Genomic DNA, 21,314 nt, shown 5'->3' on the forward strand with positions numbered 1-21,314 from the left:
GGGGTTCTATTGTAACATATACGAGATGGTTACATTTGTATTTCATTCCTTGGTTTGATCGCAATACTTCAAGCAATACCAAATATACAAAATGAAAAAAAAAAAAAATATAATTTCCAAGATTGGCTAGTAGTACCAAACCATGTGTAAGTCATTTCAGTACATCGAGCTGCGTCAAACTTTGTTGGTTTGGTCACAGTATTCCAAGAAATGACATATTTATATACAAACTCTTTTTTTCACGCTGGCAGCCATACTGAATTACAGATTATACTCTTTGATATTTTGTGGATATCTACTAATAACCATAGACGTAAACACACACACATCTCGCTTCTCCATCACCAGTGGTGTGTGCTGAAAATGCGTTCGATACATAGTGCGGCATTTTGAACTCAAGATGTCGCGTTTTTTAACATTTCGCATATTTTCGTCACCTACTAATTAACATTAATGCCAAATTTGGTTTTCCTAGCTTCAACAGTTTGGTATGCTTATCCTTTCCATATAGGTTTTAAGCGGTCATCTTGGATTAAAGGTGGCCAAAGATTTTCAATTAAGCATTTGTTTACATTTTGACCCGCCGCAATTTTGGACAGGATTGTCGTAGAAAGTCGAGACGTGCTCCATCTTCTTTCACTTAACAAGAGATTCAAACCATGTGCTACCTCTCTTGCCATTTGAAACTTTTTAGTTGGACCCCACCTGGTACCATGTGGAGACCCTCGCACAAGACGTTTTCACTTATATCGTTGTACTTTGAAAGTAATGCTACACTTCCTTTCCTGTTTTTCACATTTGTCTCACTGTTTCCGATTTATAGGGGCGACCATTAACTTTTCAATTAAGTTTTTGTTTACACTTGGACCCGTCGACATTTTGCACAGGGTTGTAGAGAGACAAAACTTGCTGCGCTTTCTTTCAGTTTACAACAGCTTTCAAATGATGTGCTACTTAATCCCCCTTGCCATTTGAAAATTTTGAGTTGGACCCCACCTGGGATCCTGGGACGAAGTTTTGTACCCTAAAAAGTTTGTCGTTGAAAATGATGGGATACGTGTTGGCAGAGTTTTCCACTTACCCAATCGTTTCCGAACAAATGACTCGGTTCAAACTATTCTGCCAGGTAATTTTTTTGTAGTTCTTACGTTACAAAATATGTTGTAACTTACGATATTCCGCCCGGTGGCACGTATAACTTTGGGATTCACCTAGTTATAACACATCAAATGCAAACAGAATTGTCTCGTTCGGATCTCAGCGGAGCCACTGCGTGACCCTTGCTTGTTAGGACTATGGACGCTGCAAATGTATTATTGACTGGTGGCCGCGACACCTACTGGGTCCTAGCAGATGTGCTAGCAAAAATCAATAACCCATTCGTTTGGCCATTTGTCCCCGGAAAACAAAACTCAAATTTAGCCCAAAGAAGATTTTCTATCACAATTCGAAGCTCGGCATCCAGGCCTGCAGTTTGTTATCTACAACCAATCATGAGAAAGATTGAAAACCACAAAGCACCGACACAGGATGTCAACCTCGCAGTTGAGTTGACAATGATGACTACTGAAACTGAATGTAACGGCCCAACCAGAAAAAAAAATCCGTAACTTCTAAACAGAATTTTAGCGCAACGAAAAAAAAAATCCAAACAGAATTTCGAAAACTAAGAGAATGAATTTTTCTTTAGGATACGGTTGTCTCTACTTCCGGTCGCACTAAGCTAGCTTCTGAATATTTCACAGCTGCAATATTTCATTATGAACTGAGAATATTTCATATAGTACTACTCTGTTTACGTCCTGTATCCCACATACATTTATAACCCTTAATATATCTTTGACTGCATAAACTATAGGTTGGATTTTCCAATTCTGCTTAAAAGAAAACATGTTCACGGCATGTATATTTTATTTTCAGAATAACTTATATCTTCGTATAAACGACCCCTAACATACATTACATATATGAGTACCAAATATCTTATGAATATTTCACATATTATTTTGGAGATCAGCGACCGTTTCCATGAGTAAGATATGGACCTAGATTTTAATATGAGTGCAAATAACATAGTCTCAATCACAAACCGAACACAATACAAACGCACAGAAATCAAGTGAACTATATTCCTACTTCCAGTCCTTTGTAGCCAACCGAAGCCCTTGATCAAATGGCTAGGGCGAACCTTTGGTGCATGGGATCCTGGGTTCGATTTTTGGGTGGAGATCCTTTAAATTAGAACTCATTAAATGGTTTGGATTCCAACTTAAACTGTAGCGTCTCATACCGCTTCGGTAACATTGATAACTTCTAAACTGTACAAGATAGAAAAAAAAAATTACACAACTAAATTCCTGAGCTCAAGCTAGTGTTATTTGATGTGTCATACACCCTCTTCCCATTTTAAAAAATTGACTTGAATCCAAAATGGCGGCCATGAATGACATACACTCCAAAAGTTGCGGCCCCTCATCAAACCTCTGTTCCCATCTTCACTTTTTACTTTTTCCCTCGATTTTCAAACTTATGCAGGTGTCCAAGGACTTTTGGCTCACCCTGTATATTAATGCATACAAATAGCGTCTTCCTTTGGAGAATGTGATGGGCTGGAAATCTATAAACAGAAGTATTACTTTACTAAAACCCAAAATAAATCACAATAAGTAAGTTTCTACACACACACAGAAATTACAAATCTTTTTAAGTCGATTCTGTAGTAGGCAAGCACCGTGTACTTAAGTTTGCTCGAGATTCTTCCGTTTCCTCTACTTTCTACTTTCAATCATTTGGTTCATTAGTATGGTCGTCTCCCTTAGACTCGGTGTATAATCATGGAACAACATCACATAAAAATAAAAAAAGCTTTGTACTTTCTAACGCTAAATTTATTCTCTTACCAATAATGAAATTTGTAGGTAATTAGCAACCTATTTACATACATTACAGGCTCTGTCATTATATTAAGATGCAATACAATGAAACAGTTGGTTAGACAGTTATCTTTCACATTGAAAAACCTGGTTGAAATTTATGCTGCTTCGATTTTCATAAATGCATTTACAACTAACTTATTAATTAACACCATGCTTTAATAGTTCTTTTTAAGTACATGTTATTATTGAACAGAACACCTGTAAGTTAATGAGATCATATGCTTTAGTGACATACTATTCAACAACACCAACTTTCCCGATATAACTCGCTGGTAGTTTTTATTTTTATGTATATGTGTAATAAATAAAATATTTCAAATGTACTGCAAAGAACCACAGACTTAAGCGTTTGAGTGATTTGTTATTGTCATTTATCTCTCTACACCAAAGATGAAACCTGAACCGTACATATTTCTACTGGGATCAAACCCAAGTCTACGACAATAAAGTTAGAACCCTTCCTAATTATTGTGAATATGAAATGTTTCTTGAGGAATAATAAGATACCTGCAAGTACTGATATTTATATAACTAATAACCTGAAAAGCACCTTTGAACGCATATCTCTAATAAACGATATTTATCCCGTGGTACAAAAATTTCGACACATGAGTCACTTTACAAAATATAGATTAAATAATACAAACAGAATATTTTCTAATTCAGCATGCTAACTTTTACTACTGACATTGACGGTACAAGCCTTGAAAACTGCACTCATACATTCTGTGTAATTAATAAATATTTAAATAACAAGTAGGTTTTGTTTCAAAGTGCGAAATTACAGTAGACTTTCAAACTATGCTAATTCAATACTCAAACTTTTGATTGCAACAAAGAAGTAGTCACAGATGAAACACATTCTTGCGGTGCAGATACCATATCAAAAAGCTGCTTGTCGCTTCTACTTCCGTTTCATCCATTATGAACTGTATTAACCGAAATATCGTTGACGTTTATCATTTCCGTCTTCAACAGACGGAAGTCAAGGCAAAACTCGTTCTCGGGGCACTGAATATGTGAAAAAATCTCTTATCGTCTTCGCTCTATGGAAATAAGCACTGGGAAAGGAAGTACTAGTAAATTTCAACAACTTTCGGTTTTAGCAGCGTGTTGCGGGTGGTGATGGTATGTTCTCTAGGTACGTTGAATCGATTGGAAGAAGCACTTGTCACAATGAATTACCCTTTCCGTTCCATGGATAAAAATTACGTAACAGTAGCTGACAATATTTAAGACTAAATTTTATTATTCTTAGGCTGCCCTTGCAAGATCTCTATATGAATTCATACACATTCTCCAACCCAAAAGAATCACTCTGCATCTTAACTTTTCATATAACGTAGAATTTTCAATGCATTAAATAATATAAGCTACACTACTACACAATATGGTTGCTTATTGAAATCGAAGTAACTCTTTGACTGGGCATTGAATACACCGAGAAACAGTGACTATTTGTATTCTATTTGATACCTATCTCTGCGATTTTCTTTCGCTTTTTACTTGCATCTTTTTCCTAATCTGTTTAAAAAGTCTGCCGTCGACAGATGAAATGTATGTGTCTATGAAATTGACTTTGAACTATACTACAGTGAATTATTTTGTCTCCTCCCATTCTCTTTACATACAGATAAGAGAAATTCAAACCGAAATTTAAAATCAACTTAAATAGTGAAATACATATCAATTGAAATCTACAAAACATTTATAAGATATAAAACACGATAACATATCTCAACGTGGAATTGTAAGACAAATCTTCACTACATTTCGGTAACCCAGCGACAACACTTATGAAAGATGTACAGGTTTCAGATCGACATCTGAAATTAAGTCAACTGAACGAGCTTTATAATTACCAGCAGCGCGTATACAATACGAATATATGTAAACCTACAATGTAAAATGAAGTCTATGGAACAGTTTTCTAGCCAACATTCGCTGACTTCTAATATTTTGCACTCAGTAACTTGCAGTCTATCTGCAACTTTGGTCGGAAACGCCTAGTTGCAGGATGGAACTAATTTAAGATCATTAATGAAATTCTTGTCATGTCCTCGTCCTAGTAGACAGCCTCTCAGTAGATTTGCAATGCGAAGTTTGTCGTTTGTTTTGTTTAGTGTAGCTACCTTACAACCCGTTTAAATTAATTACCTTGAATTGGCTACATTTTCGTAATTAGGCGTTATTTGCTACAGTCGTACAGAAACAGAATTCAGGTCCTGAACCATATGTGAAGTTTGTTTGTTTATTTATTTAGGTTACATTATATGATCATGCCATGTAAGGCCATTCATTAAATTTCTGAACCATCACTGAAGCGTGTTGAAACCAACATATCATTTCATAATTACTATTCAGGTATTACACTACAATTAAAACTAAGTTTACATCCATAATGAAATAATATTCATTTTATACACCACAAAATGCAAGTAAGTTTTTACTGTAAAAATGTAGCCTTGACTCAAATAATTATCTTAAAATATTCGTTATTATTTACAATCTATATATACAAAAATGCACCTAACTTTCGTACTACATTAGCAACATCAAACATATTACAGTAGATGAACGTTATTTATCAACTGAAAGAAACACAATCTGTATGTGAAACACTACTTACATTTTCTTTCTTTTCGTGCCACCAGGAGTCTTGTTTTCGTACACACTATCTTCCAAGTTATGAAGAGCTTTTCTTTTCCTTCGTGGTAGTGTCCCTAATGAGGTGTAATCGTGGTCGTGTCTTTGCAAATTGCCACTGACAGCACTCAACTGAGCAGGTCGTCCCGCGATCAGTTTTCTTTTACCTGAGAGGCATAACTTCCTCCTCCCAACTGAAGTTGGTTGCACTCCAATTTGTACTCCATGCCTTTTCTGCGGATTACTTCTGGTAGTGTTTAAACGAGGAAGACCACTATACTTCCCAAATGTATGAAGAGCAGAAATCAAACCGGACTCTGTTTTTGCATATTTGTCGAAATTAAACAACAATTTCCTCACTGCAGGAACAAAAGTGTTAGGATTACATTCGATTCCACTCTTTATAATACTAACAAACTTGTCGAATTTCTCTTCTTCCTCTCGTGTCAGCCTCTCATATTTTTCGCCAATATGTTGAACGGAAGTAGCTGTTACTTGTTTGTCACTGGTTGAAGCCATGTCGCATTCCCCACTTACCATTCCCCCAGATGTTTGATTTTCTTCCAGACATAAGGGTAACAGCCACTCAGGAGGAGGATTTCGGCCAGTTGCTACGAAAAAGAATAATTTCTTAGTTTTCATATTTACTAGATTGAACGAGGTATCTACGTCTTCGCCTAGTTTTACCAATATTGCCGCTGCATGCTTACATATTTTCCCCGATTGTCCTGTGTAACAAGTACACATGCCGTTCTCAATGTCAACTGTATAAACAACATCCTTATGTCGCTGACTTTTGACCCTGTAACAGGATGTATGATCTATCACCTTGAGTATGTCGCTATCTTTAATTAATTTATGACCAGTGTCCATATTCCTCAGCATATACTTTGGACACTTTCCACAAGAGAAGTCCACGAGGCGCTTTTCCATATATGCTTCATAGCGTATTACTATAAAATCCACAAGTTGTGTCAAATTGTATGCCATAACTCGATCAAAAATATGGTCTTTTAACAGTCGGAAAACAACTTCCACATAGTTTGTGGTATTATTTCCTCGAATGGGCATGTTGGCTCTAAAACAGGAAACCCAGCTCTTTCTACAATTCCACATATTTGTAATGTACTCTTGAAAGTTAGGATATTTCTTACAGTGTTCATTTTTCAGCAAGGAATCATAATTGCGTGTGGCCTCATCTTCTGTCTTCGAACTTAATATTCTCTTAAAAAGGAAATAAAATTCTTGTCGTTGTGTTGTCTCAATGCCATGTTTCTTATTGCAAAGCCAAACCCATACTGCCTTCATCACGTGAAACTGACACAAAAGTAGCGTAGATGAGGGAAATGCGTCATGTAATGGCCTCCTCTCTTTCAAATCATTGTCTGTTAGGAAAATACATGGGAACTTCTTACCGTAAAAAGAATAATCAGGTAACATATCTTTCAGAGTACATAACGCTTCAGAGAATGCTTCTTCACTCTCTGTGTCAGTAATAATAACATTAAGTGGAATTCCTCCTGCTGCTGTTGGAGTCACAAAGAAGTAAACTCTGTGTCTCTGCCTGTCCATACCACCTGCCGCATCCACCATCACTAATTCACTGGCTTGCTGAAGTTTTTCGTGTGCTCGCAGCATAATTGGGGTGCATATGACAATGAAAAAATTCTTACTACTTGACGTTTTAGCAAATTTAATTTTGCCAATATTATCCCTGTTATAGTTTTGAATAAATGTATTTAATCCTTCAAACATCTGTTCACCCGACAGGTTACCATATTCAGCACCAAACTCTTCATAAAAAAGAACTTTGACACTTTAGAAACACTTGGGACAAACCTACCGTCACCTGCATACAGATAATAGTCATCTCCCTTTTCCAGAAGAAGATCAGTCTTTAACGTGTGTAGTGCTGATGATGGACTATGCCCCTGTCGAAAAAGATATCGTAGTTTGTCTTTGGTATCTTCAGAGACGTCTCTATACCGAAGTGCAGCAGCGCTGGACAGAGTATGATTGTGCTTATTCTTTAATTTGACAATAGTCGGCCATTCTTGAGTCAATTCATCTATCACTTTGCCTCTTGATTTCGGGATATACCTGAAATGAGACGCCTGGCATCACAAACCGTTCAAACATTACATAACATGAAAAAGGTCATGAAACAAGTTTAGCATCAGTGGTATTTCATGTGATTAACCAAACTCAATTAACAAAACTGAATCAACATTAGGAAGGACACGGTGCTATAAATTTCAGTTTTACGGGCCTCACTTTAAAATGGCTACAGCCATTTTGATGAACACTGGAAGCAGGATTCATAAATCATGTATTAGAACCGCAATAAATAAATTTTTAAAAAATGGATAAAAGAAAACAGAAGTGGGATTTTCTAACCTTCATTGACGTATTCAGTAACAACAAAACTTATGATCAAGAGTAAAACACACTAGTATAGAAATCTAGTCAACATTATCTCATCATAGAACTCAGAAGTCACTAGCCATACGGCAGAAGTGTATGAATTGCGAGTTACATCAATAAGGAAAACCTCCTTATTATAAAACGACGCGTTCTTTCCTTAGTACGCAGCGGAAAACTACACAGGCAGCTAACCTAACTCACACTTCTATCGATCCCAAACGTCAAGTATGAAATTTGTAAGTATGGAACTTCTTGCAAATTATCTTGCATACCAAAAATTTTTGTGGTTCATTTTTCCTTTCTTGAGTAATCTAATGGGCGTTATTTGTGAAGGTTGAATTCGGTACAAATCTAGTGCACTGTTTGATATATGTACCCCCCCCCCCCCTCCAGTTTAGAGAATATCATATTGAAACATTATCCACATTATAGACATGAGATTGAATAAATTGCGACATCTCCAATTTGTTAATAACAAACAATTACCTTTGTATAATGCATCCGTCTACTTTTTATTAATAACAGCAAACCTTACGTGGTCTAAAACAAATAATTCTGATGTAAAACATGTTTTCAAATTAACAATCTCTAAACGAGGGAGGGGTTAAATGTTTGCGTATGTGAAAAAAAAAAAAAAAAATCCATTAGATGAAAACGTGTCGAGCTTGACATTTACAAATAATGTCCCTTGGATTATTGAGTAAAGAAAAAAGAAAGAGTAAGAAGAAAATGTGTAATGCATAAAATTTTTGTGTTGAACTTAACGTACCTCTAATCAAAACTCAAAAATCGAGCTTCACTATCATTACAGATCCCCTTTAAAGAGCGGGTTAAGTTCCAAAGTTGGTCGTCCGTTTCTAGCAGTTTACAAAAAAAATTGATAATTTGCTCACTTGTGTGCTCGATAATTATGTAAGAGCAGAATTTTTTTTTTTTTTTTAATAAGCAGTTATAAACATGGAATTATTTAGGAAGCGGAGGGAACTACTTCGCGCAAGGTTACAGCATGGTTGGATTGTAGGAAACTAACGAGTACTTCTATTCTGAACATGGCTACAGAGAGACTCCATTTTGTATCCTTACGCAGAGACGACAAATTACACTCCATTAATTTTAACAAAATGAGTGCAAACTTCCCTACCCTACTCATTCCTTCCTTACTCTACTCTACCCTATCCTACTCTTATTATACTGTTTTAAAGCCGTCCTAAAATTTTCGTAGCTGTTAGTACGCTTTTTGTCGAAAACCAGGCGGACGTCCAACTTCGGAATAAATACCCAAAGAGCCTTTGTATTATATGTTAGTGTGTATATACCATGGTGGTAAATAAAATAATTCGCCACCAACCTGGATGTAAATGTTTTAAAATAGAAAATGAATAGTGTAACCCATGAAAATTTAAAATAACAGCATTAAATGGTCCGACTAAAATGAACACAAAAAACGACATATGTATGTATGTATAAGTTTATAACAAATTGCCCTTTTACTCCCAACCAATCCATGCCAAAACTTCGAGGAAAGAAGGAAGGGGAGACAAGAAAAACATAACCATATTCCACATTAACAGGCCCAATTATCCACCAGTTATATCGCCCTCTAGTTAATGACAATTTAAATATATATAAGAAATGATATAGCTGAAAAAATATTTACCAGAAGGGCAATAATAAGATCGCAAGTAAATTTATTACTGAACTATAAAGTATCTAAGACATAAAACGACGTTCCGATTCAACTAAACTACTCATATAACAAAAATGCTTAAAATATTACATAAAATTTTAGTAATTGGTACTGGACCAGTGAACACCGATGAATTTAAATTCACTTTTAATTGTGCACCATTATACGTACTTTAAACCTGATCTCGTTCATCTACCATTTGAGTATTATGCTACTTTATTCAAGCACAATGCCTTACCTCTTAATTGTAACCTGCAACCTAGCAGGGCAATCAGTATTCTTTGATGGGCCAGTTCCTTCAGCTCGTCTGTCAGTTGCATGCTGACATCGCAAAAGGATCTTAAAAATGTTGAGTTTGCCAGAATTTGGAAATGTTGCAGCCACTCGCCATGTCACCTTTTGGAAATCGCAAACAGCATCAATCCATTCCTATATTACAAAATTAAAACTTGTAGCAAAACATAAACTATTGCACAATAATGAGTAATCGTTATTATAGTCTAATACCAACTATCAGTAGCGTACCCAGAAATTTATTTCGGGGGGGGGGTCCAAATATGAAGGTATTTTATATTAAAATTCCTAAAATTGCCCCAAAAATTAGTCAATTTCGGCGGGGGCCAGGTCCCCCCTGCGTACGTCCCTGCCAACTATCATTACTGGTGAACAACCACTATGCCACTTTCTCTGTTATTTATAACTAAACAAAGATGTTTCCATAATTATAAATTATTTTATTAGGCTAAGCCTACACTCATTCATGATCTCCTCCTAAACAGAAAGCACAACACAGTTTGAGCTATGACTGATTTATGTCTTTGGTACAATAAAGGTGATTCCTGTGGCAATAAAAATCATAGAACTTGTCTTGTCTTCATCACCATTAATAGTGTTTGTTTTAAACACCAACATCTACGGTTTTATGTGCTACAAATGTGCAAATAATGACACGTGTGTGTGTAGAAATGAATTCTTTATTTAGAATTGTATTAAAATTTTACAAATGGTAAATGCCGCCATTTGCAATTGTTGGCCGACTTGAGAGTCAAATTGCCTGTCATATATAGTTGAAAATTGAAATAAGTTAAAACATTAAATTCAGCAGAATCTTGAAAGAAATATATATTATTTCAAAATCGGGAGAAGTATAAAATTGTCATAGTAGTGAAGTATCAAAGTCAAAATCGAAAATGAGGTCCAGCGGGACGAAGAGGGCCAGCTACCCAGTTATCAGGGTGTAAAAGTTGATAAAAGTGAAAATAAATAAAATATAAATGAAAAGAATAGTTGTGGATGAAAGTGTATGTGTTTGTGAATAAATGTGAATGTGTATGATAAATGAACACTTGTCACTTTTATCACTTCCTCTTCTCCACGACACATCAAGAGATGTTATCACTATTCCACAGAACTCCTTGCAGCTATCAGCTGTAATACCCGCTTCGAAAAGAAGACAAAGTGCTCAAATAGAATTTTTAGTGCAGTTCTCACATGGAGAACCTTGATTAACACAAATCCTCTTCTATAACTTTTTACTTCGAACAAGTGAATGTTTACCTTTATAGCTTCTTTTCTTTATAGAGGGATGATGATTTAATACATTATTAGGTACGGTACTAGTGAATGTAGCATATTTGTATAAAGCATATTCCAGTAACAGCATGTAACGCATCTCTATCACCTCTACAGATTCCATGGCCTTATGGTTAACTAGTTAGCATACGCACATTCGGCGTGGGAGACCTGGGTTCGATTCCGGCGGAGATTATGTGGTTCGGATATCACGTTAAGCTGCTGGTCCACCGCTCATACGGTCTCGCTCCTGAAAGACACTGCAATCAAATAAAAGATTCCATGGAATTTTGTCTCCTTTTTGCCTATTGTTCTTTCATTTAACAGCCCAACGACATCTTTTAATTTCATGAAGTACGTATAATAATAAAGACAATAACAACAAAAGCAAAGAAGGGGAATCACATGTAATGATATGGGAAAATACGTGATGTTAATATGTAAAACTTGGGATATAGAATAGGGCAGTAACTCTATACTTTCAGAGTAAACAGAGATGAACTACTTCCTTTGTTTTGTACTACATACATTAGGGACACTAGTGGATCCAGAAGGATCGTTTGGGGGGTGCGCTTCGCTTCCTAGAAGATGAGCGTAGCCTCAAGGTGACCAGAATTTCAATTTGCAAGAAAGACACACACATGAATCCGGGGCTGGAAGGGGTGTAAATCTGATTCCCAGATTCCCTTTTGCGACCCGAATTTTATATTGTTTTCAAATAAAAGTATATTCTTTCTGTAGATTTAAATTAAATACGCACCTCGGAGGCGTGGCGGTGTCATGATTCACTTCACACAAAGCCACGACGATATATCAGATGCGCTGTCTTGCACAAAAGAAAATACTGTAATGGCGATGGCATTCACTTTAACGAAGTAGTATGTAATTTGCTCTACTCATTTATATCTCACAAGTAAGAATATATTTAAATTTTGGTTCACTCGTGCAGACGGTTTTACCAAAAACAAAATTTTTAGGTAAAATATGGTGTCAGACATTTTCGAGAAGAGATGCGAGTTTTAATGTAATTTCTGTCATTCCACAGCATACTGAAATTGAATTTGAATGGTAATGAAAGTACTGTATGTGTAACTATTTACTAAAGCGGAAGAATACAAGAATGCAAATAGGGTAGAAATAAATGACGGGAATATCCAGTTCATACGCCAGTCATGGACATGTGCAATGGATGTAATGCAAATATACGGTTTGCAGCTTCATGGTATGTTGAAGCGTATGGGAAATGTAGAAAACTAAAAATTCAGAACAGGGGCAACACATTCACTTTTTTCTGTTGTAAAGGTAAGAAAGGAAGAAAGTGTAACACTCGTGCATCAGCTGTGATTTTTTTTTTTTTTTTTGTTTGTTTTGTTTGAAGGATCGAAAGTAACTGTGGAGAAAATATTGTCATTTGTAATACATTGGTGCATTTTGCCATATGCATCAATCCATTTCAAATCGTCCAATTTTAAACAAAATTGTTGCTCAACATTTTTTATACAGGGTGGCCCAAATGTAGGTATGGAGTACCGTACTGATCAGTTCATTTCATTTTATATCATTTCTTATTGTTATCCATCAGGTAGACTTAGTTTCTTTATTATTTGTTCTTAATGTATTTTTACTTATATCTTAAGCAAATAAACCCATAAACTAGAATGTTATACTTGATCAATGCAGGGATGTATACCTACTTTTGGGACACTCTGTATTCCTGATTTTTTCATCATAAGTTCCCTACAGGTAGATAGTCACAAAACACTGTTTGAAAAAAAAAAAAATGCCGTAGTTTTTTCTGGCAGGCATTTTTACAATGGCCGAAAACCTTTTAACGTTTATTTTCTTAGGCCAATATCTAAAAACGGACTCGTAAAAACAACTGAAAACTTTACAGAATGTTCTTTGTACAGTCCGCAGCAAAAAACCTGCAACATCAGCATGTAAGTTGATTGCGAAGTCCAGCTATTCCAGCCTAACAGCACAGGGAATTAACATAACGTCTAAGTGGCACGAATCACGCCAGGAGAAACCTCAGCGTCCTCCCCTGCACACGTATTTTGGAGTAAAAAAATTCGTCGCTTCACAATAAACTTAGATGCTCATTTTACAGGTTTTTGGTGCGGACTGTACAAATGCGAATATCTCAAAAAAAAAAAAAAAAAAAAAAGTCTCAACTACATTTAGAGTAATAGAACAGTGAATTTTAGTAAAAAACTCTACCCTTCCACACGTTCGTGCACCGCCAAGGTAGCAAAGTAGGGCTTGTTTAAATCATTCCTTGAAGAAATAGTTTTCTCCAAAACAATTAATTTATATTTTGTTATTCAGGCCTATCTTATATTTATAATTAAAACTTATTTAAAACGAGAAATAATATTTAGGGAAACCGGGTCGGTGGAAAACAAACCAAATGCAAGCAGGCCTCGCATAGCCATATCCACTACTGTGTTGGCATTATTCACAAAAAGTCCCACGAGCATTACCCGTCGCCTAGCCCAAGAATGTGGTATATCTCGCACGTCCATTCTGAAAATCCCATCTGTGCATAAGTGCATACAGATACAGCTATTCCAGCATCTAACCGAGGAAGATCCAGACCGCCGAGTCGGCACAAATCAGACAGAATCCTCGATACGCATATGACGTACTGTACTCGGACGAGGATTTTTTTTGTGTGTGTGTGTCGGGCGAGGTGAACAAGCACAATCACTGATATTGGTGTGACAACAAATCCACATTGGTACCGGTACGACGATTCTAGGGTCGTTGGCTCTGGCAAAGTGATGCTGTGGTGCGGGGTGTAGGGTACCGTGTGGTGGGTCAATTCTTCATCCAGGGCAATTTAAATGCAATTACCTATCTTAACATGCTTGAGAAAGAGATCCTGCCGTCCGTCGCATTAGAGGATGGTCTTTCCCTTTGTTCTATCAACATGACGGGGCACCACCTGATTTCCGATAATGCGACCGTGAGTACCTCGATGAGAAACTCCCACAGAAATGGATAGGCCGGCGATGATCTGTGGAATAGCCACCGTGTTCCCCAGAACTCACTCCATTTGATTTTTTTTTTCTGCGGGGCTACGTGAAATTCGTTGTGTATTCTACCAAGATCAGGGACATTAACCACCTTCAATGCAGGATTATTGACGCGTGTGCAAGCATTCCTGAGGACAGTAGGCAGGGTAATGGATGACTGGCAGCAGCAGATACATTTAATGATTGCTAAGAAGGGACGACATACTGAACAACTGCTATAACATTGATCAGTGGGACACACATTGCCCGCAATGCTCTCTCTCTCCTCTCGTCTGTTATCACTTTTTTACTAATTCTAAAAGGTTTGGATTCTATTTGGGTGTTTCCATACTTTTCGACCACCCTATATTTTCTAGTTTTAATTATAAATAACAAAATATAAGTTAGGCCTAAATAAGAAAATATAAGTTAATTGTTCTGGAGAGAAAACTATTGTTCAAGTAATGATTTAGACAAGCCCTAGCTTGGTACTGCACGAGCGTGTAGAGGGTAGCGTTTTTACTGAAATTCACTGTTCTATTACTCTAAATGTAGCTTGAGTCAGTCAATTTTTTGAGATACTCCTATTTGTACAAAGAACATTCTGTAACATTTTCAGTTGTTTTCATTCAGTCCATTTGTAGATATCAGAATTGGCAAAACCCATGGTTTTTATTTAAAAAACCAAAAAAACAGTTTTTTGTTTAAACCAGGTTTTTTTTTTTTTGGTTTAAACCAGGTTTAATTGGTTTAAATAATTTGCTCTATATATTCATATCATATATGGACAGAAATAAGTGTTTCGCCTTGATGTTATTATGCAACAGCCGGGTTATGCTGGAAGGGGTCACATAAGCTTAAAGCGGAATAAAAGCTGCTTCTCGAGTTACATCCGAAAGAAATTGTCCTCCATTTGAACTTAGAACCAGGACTAATTGGCCACAAATGCGATACGTCTGCCGACTCACTCACGAAGGAATCCTGATAAAAAAAACGTTGTACTGATCTTTACATGCTTCTTAATATAACTGTCAAGAGTCATTTCAGAAGGACAAAAAGATACACAGATGCACAAGTGAAACCATTATACAAAATTACATATGGATAATTTCAAAGTACTACGGAGTACAGAACAACTATTTTAGTTCAAGTTAGTTAACAACGACTTTTATTGGTCGAAAATAAAGAAATACAACGACTTGATTTGCATATCAGTAAGAAAAGTGTATAAAGATACGAATTATTTGAGTCCACTTTGGCTCAGACTCATTTATACATAAATATATACCAAAGATACTTCTCATTTCACTAAATGCCTCTTGTGGGGTCTGTATGATCCCTCCCCCCCACACACAAAAGTACGATATTTCGATGTATTTTATCAATAGTAAACATTGAAACGAAACAATATTTAGAATTTTTCTTTGATTGCAATTACACAACAATAATAACTACAAAAAAATCACAGAACAAACATTTATAAACTTATATAAAGAAAAGTTGCTTTTATAGTATAATATTTTTGAGTAATGAATGGGGAATTTAGGTCTGAATATAATACGAATAATATACGGGAGTGAAACGTGATAACCCACAAATGTGTGTTCATCAAGATTTTACAAACACTTACACTTTTACGAACATCTTTCGTTTTTTGGTTTAAACCAGTTCGTTTTTTTGAAAAAACCAGCTGGTTTAAACTTGGTTTAAACCACCTAGGTTTAAACCAGCCAACCCTGGTAGATATTGACCTGAGAAACATGACGTTCAAAGGTTTTGGCCATTTTGGAAAAGCTCTAGAGAAAAAAAAAAAAAAAAAAAAAAAAAAAAAAAAGCTTGGCATTTTCAGGACTGAAACTTATACTGTAGGTATTTATATATGTATTCAACATTGAAGTAACATACGGTATCACTAGTGAGTCTCCTTTCCTCATAAAAATAAACGATAGATACATTCTCTCCGAATTTTTACAGGAAAGAGTTTGACTGACACCCTTACACGATAGTAAAATTAAAACAATGTATGTAAACCTGAAGTTCATTTCATGCTGAACTTAGTGGTTTTTGAAATATTCTGATATCTATAAAGATAGCTTGGCAATTAGTTTCCGAAAACCACGTTTTTTTATTAAAATTTGCCCAAGCACCATTTTAAAAATGGCTGCCAGAAAAAAACTGGCACATAATTTTTATTTAAACAGTGTTTTGTGACTATCTACGTATAGGGAACTCATGATTTAAAATGGATTAATCCGTATCCAAGATATGAAATAGTAGAAAATGAACTGAATATAACCGCATCAACTATTAGTGGCTGAAGCTCGTTTGACGGTAAAAGTTATTACGATTATTTCAAGTGTTTGCTAATAGTATACATGAGAACCCCTTGATCTGCGTTTCTTCTGTGTTCTATTACCACTTCTACATGAAATACCATAATTTTTCTGTACAATAGTAAGAAGTATCCATGTGCACAAGACATGCGATATGCGTTAAATGCCCCCCCCCACACACACACACACATACTCATAGATAAAGTACAAGGGCACTACACATGCAGATATAAAGTACAGGTACGTTCTTTTTTATTTTCCTATCAGTCGATAAATAAATAAAAGTTGCTTTGTTACCCCCTTTGTAAGTTCGTACATATTCAATGAATAATCCCTAAAAGTATGAGCGTCCTGCTCCTTCGGGAACTGATGCAGCTTCATGTATACTATATCCGTGTTTTTGAAGGTAAGAATCATTACGGATATTTCAAGGGTTATAGTTAAGGAGCCGTACTTCCCATTTAGGGAAGGACGAGAAACGCCATACTTTCAGGCATTATTCATTCACTGTCTAGGATGTTAAAAAGTAGGTAATAGACTGAGTTCTTGCCCTTGTACTTAGGGTGTTTAGGTAGTGCAACAGTAAGATGTATCCTCGTGCACGGGAGATGAGAAGTAGCTGTTCTTAACTATTACCATTTCAAGTATTGTTCCACTATCCTCGTTTATGCATATAACCTGTATGCGTAAGCTGACGCGCCTTCCCCCTATGGACGCATCTCCTAGCTACGGTTCGGGTCCCCTGCTGCGCTCCTGCCCTGAGTCAGTTAAATAGCATTCCTGCTTTTAGTGACAACCTGGTTAGAAATTTATGCACCAGTTCATCATTTCAGGCATATTCTGCAAACAGAAACCGGAAAATGCAAGAAATGTGTAGAACACAGGTCCCCCCCCCCCATATAGGTTAGAGTATGTTTAGCAGAAGCACGTAAAAAGCACACAATTTACAGGAGAAATGGACAATGCAAGTACTTAGACGTCACATAACGTAACCAATTCTAACCTAATAATAGTAGAAATGAGCGAAATTTTAGCATTTTTTGGAAAATTACTCTGGATCCCTACACTGACTTAACCTAACCTAATGTAAACAGAAATTACGAAAATTGTAATATTCTTTTTAGAAAAAAAGAGCTGGACCCCTTTTGCTAAACATAGGCCAAGGTTGGTAGCTAAGTTGGTGCTTTCCTGTACCAAATTTTAATATTTAATTCACATAGCATTGCCGAGCGAGCGTGAGCGAGTGAAGGCGGTTAGAGCCTCGCAGGGCACGTAGTTTTCTTTATTACAGCTGAATGGCAAGGGGGACCTGTGTTCAAGAACCTTGCCGTCAAAATTTGCTAAAACCGTCTGCTCGAGCAATGACTTACATTTTTACACACTAATCTATTAATATATTACTACAAATTAACGTAGTTTTATTATATGGATCCGTATCATAAAACTGCAACAAAAATAATTTGGTAGATTTTACACATCTGTGCATCCGTACAGTAAATTTGCACTAATTTAACCATCTCTTTATAGTATTCCAGAGAAAAATACGATACAAATTACTGCAAACTTTACATGCAATTACCTTAACCGTAACTTGTTGCTTTTACACGCAGAGGCCACAAATTTGGTTTTTAAAAAACAATATCCTAATCACGATGCTGTTTTCTGTAATTACAACTCAAAAGACGGCAAAATAATATGTTTCAAGTTTTGATTTGTTATATCCAATGTTCTCTCCAAAGTTTATGGCGCACTTTCAAGCACATTTCTGTTCTCCTCTCACCGCATGTTCTTATGTTAGAAAAATAACACAAATATTATAACATACTTCTTAAATCATAGAAAGCACATATTGTAATTTTAATGTATGACTTATATGGAATTTCTTCACTTATTTAAAATAAACTCACCTTTGCAGACTTTTCGTCAGTTACTTCTTTTATTCTGAATACTGTTTCCTTGTTTGTATTTTCAATGCTTAAATACGTGTAGTTTATTGGAAGATTAGCTTCTTCCACAAGTTCAGATGCGTTCTCACACATTCTACTAAAATATTCTCCAGAAATATGAAAACGAAAATGAAAGAATAAATAAATTATACAAATACGAAAAATCGCACTCGATCAGATATATGGCGTAGCACATGGGTCCAGAGGAAAACCAAAACACAATCGTTTTGTGAGTCATGATTCAGCCAAGGATTCTTATTCATGACGTCATATATACTTGGCCAATAAGATTACAGGATACCAATCTCATATGCTGAAACGTTTGGGATCCGCAAATATGCAGGCTGTGCCACAAGAAAACCTACTTAGTTTTAAGAATCGTCTGAGACCCCTACATCACCTCAGGATAAAAGAAATTGTATGGAAGTTTGAATTAAACAACACTGTTAAGTTGTAGCCTGGGTTGAGGCCTTAGTTCAGATCCGTGTGAGACGGACTTAATTATTTCGCAAAATTCTGCTATTATTTGAATTTACTCAACCCAGCAAGTTTTAGTGGGTGATTTTTTTTTTTTTAATATTAATTGGGAAAAAAAATTCCCTCGTCCCATGCTGAAATCACATTCGTTTAGTAATTAATACTGTACGTAGTTCCATTTTCATTATCTTAATATTCTAACTCTGTTGTTAACGTAATTGTTGTCTTGTAATATTATTTGATCTCTTAATATCCGTTCCTGCCCCTTCCTGGCTACGTTATTGGCTCTGAATATCTTTCATAAGAAAATTGTTCATTGATTTAGTTGTTTTTCAGAAATCCAGTTTTTCAATTTATAAATATGTTGTATCTTTCTGTTTTGTCTTCTTTAATATACCCTAATTTTAATAATCCCAGGGCTCATAGTGTTCTGATCTCTTGTAAATAATGGAAAAGTGCCAAAAAATGGCCAAAAGCACACGAAAAGTGACCAAAATCTCATCTTGCCCCTTTTTCCCTTTGTCAATTTCTCCATCACCGCTCTCTTTGTTTGTTCTTTTGTTCCTTCTTTACTTCTTTTTGAGCTTCCTCCTTTCTTAGGTTTTCAAAGTATGTTTTGTAGTTACGGTAAGCAGACTTAGCAGATGTAAACAGCTTCTGAGTAAGTGGAACCAGTTCTGGCCTATTTCCGAATTTCTTCATCCCAGACATTATATTAACTTCGCATTAAGAGTACTCAAAAAGGTGAAATATTCAAATTCATCACCTACTCTTAAGAAGAACATACAAGAAGCATAACACAAGACGAATATGATGAACCATACAAATACACATACACACAACGTTGAACAGAGCGTTAACTATTACGAGAGAAAACTAAAAGATTATAATGATAGAAGAAAGAATAGACACAGAAGGGTTCTCAACCCCACCTTGAGAGCTTAAGCATCCATCAACCGTCCACTGTGCTTTAGAAAGAATAAAAGCTAAGGTGAGAATAAAGCTGACTGTTTCACATGTGGCAGCAAGTACTGAAGCTTTCACAAGAGTAATGAGTAACAAATTTCTGCCCTTTTCTATTTGTTTTAATATTTTTCTTAGAAAACTGCCAATACAAAACATAAATCACACGAAAAAGTCACTTTACCTCTCAAAAAAAGTAACTTTTAGTGACAAATTTGAAAACAAAATGTAACTTTTAGTGACCAACTTGAAAAAAAAAGTAAATTTTAGTTAAAAAATGACTCGCTATGAGTCCTGTTCCGCTCAATGAATTTACGTGAATAAAAATATACTTTACAAAAATTAAGCTAGCGCCAAATGCGTTCCTGCATAACACTAGACTCAGTCTAAAAATATGTATAATTCTTACTTCGATCGATCTCTTCATTTCTAAAAACGTCTTGACTACACCCTTGTAACGTCCGTCCGTTGATATACCACTTGCAGAGCAGGCTCGAAACAAGCTACAGAACTTTGGGGTTCATGAATATGTTAGGAGGGGTCAAGTCATTAAAAATTCTCTTATAAATATCTAAATTGTGCATTTTGTATTGAGCTCTGGACTGGACATGAAAAATTTAGTAAGGGCCAGGCCCTCCTTTGCTCCCTTCTGGTTGAGAGCCTATTCCAGAGTAACACTTACCAACTGAATCTGGTGTAGGCTTATTATTACATTGTCACATTTATCCTTATTGAGGAGGAGTTAGGTGAATGACAGCTCAAGACGTTGCCAATTTCAGTAATCTGCATCTGTCCATCAATCTCTTTTCTCGGAAACGACCGCGGAGCTCAGGAGGGTAGGTATCAGCGGTCTGTTTTGTCAATTGTTTCGATCGAAACACTGCCCGAAACAATGAGTTCATGTGGTTCTCGAAGCCGTACATGAGAACGAGGTCGCTTCGTATTTTGAAGTGAAATAAATAAATAAGAATATTGCCTTCTTTCCTAAACGCTAAACCTTTTTTAACTTGATGTAATAAATAACCTATATGATACTGATTGATACAATTGGATTTGGGGGAGTATTCCATTTCCATCCAGGGGAGTGTGTAAAGAAATTTGGAGGGGTGTTAGGGGGGTGTTGGGGGGTGTAGATTACTCCCTGACCGCAAGTGACAGACCAGATCTCTTCTAATGAAGTGAAATTACGAAGGTGACGAGCGGAGAATCGGGGTGAAGCGAAGGGTGACGAAAGTGGTCCCTTCTAGAGGTTTTATACTCTGCTATTTGGATATCATTGACTTAAGCCTAATGTAAGAGTCCAGTATTCGTAC

The 21,314-nt window shown here is 36.1% G+C and overlaps 1 protein-coding gene across 1 annotated transcript; it reads right to left on the reverse strand.

Annotated features, from left to right (window-relative positions):
* Positions 1-7,318: 7,318 nt before the first annotated feature.
* LOC145686271 (uncharacterized) lies at positions 7,319-18,812 on the reverse strand. Its single transcript, XM_081759401.1, has 3 exons — positions 18,523-18,812; positions 9,932-10,122; positions 7,319-7,682 (listed from the first exon to the last, which is right to left on the reverse strand). The coding sequence occupies exons 1-3, from the start codon at positions 18,652-18,654 to the stop codon at positions 7,322-7,324; spliced, it is 684 nt and encodes a 227-aa protein (XP_081615527.1). The 5' UTR covers positions 18,655-18,812; the 3' UTR covers positions 7,319-7,321.
* Between the last annotated feature and the right edge of the window lie 2,502 nt (positions 18,813-21,314).

This window comes from Thermobia domestica, chromosome 5 (genome assembly GCF_964235325.1).
Source record: "Thermobia domestica chromosome 5, izTheDome1.hap1.1, whole genome shotgun sequence".
NCBI classification, from domain to species: Eukaryota; Metazoa; Arthropoda; class Insecta; order Zygentoma; family Lepismatidae; genus Thermobia; species Thermobia domestica.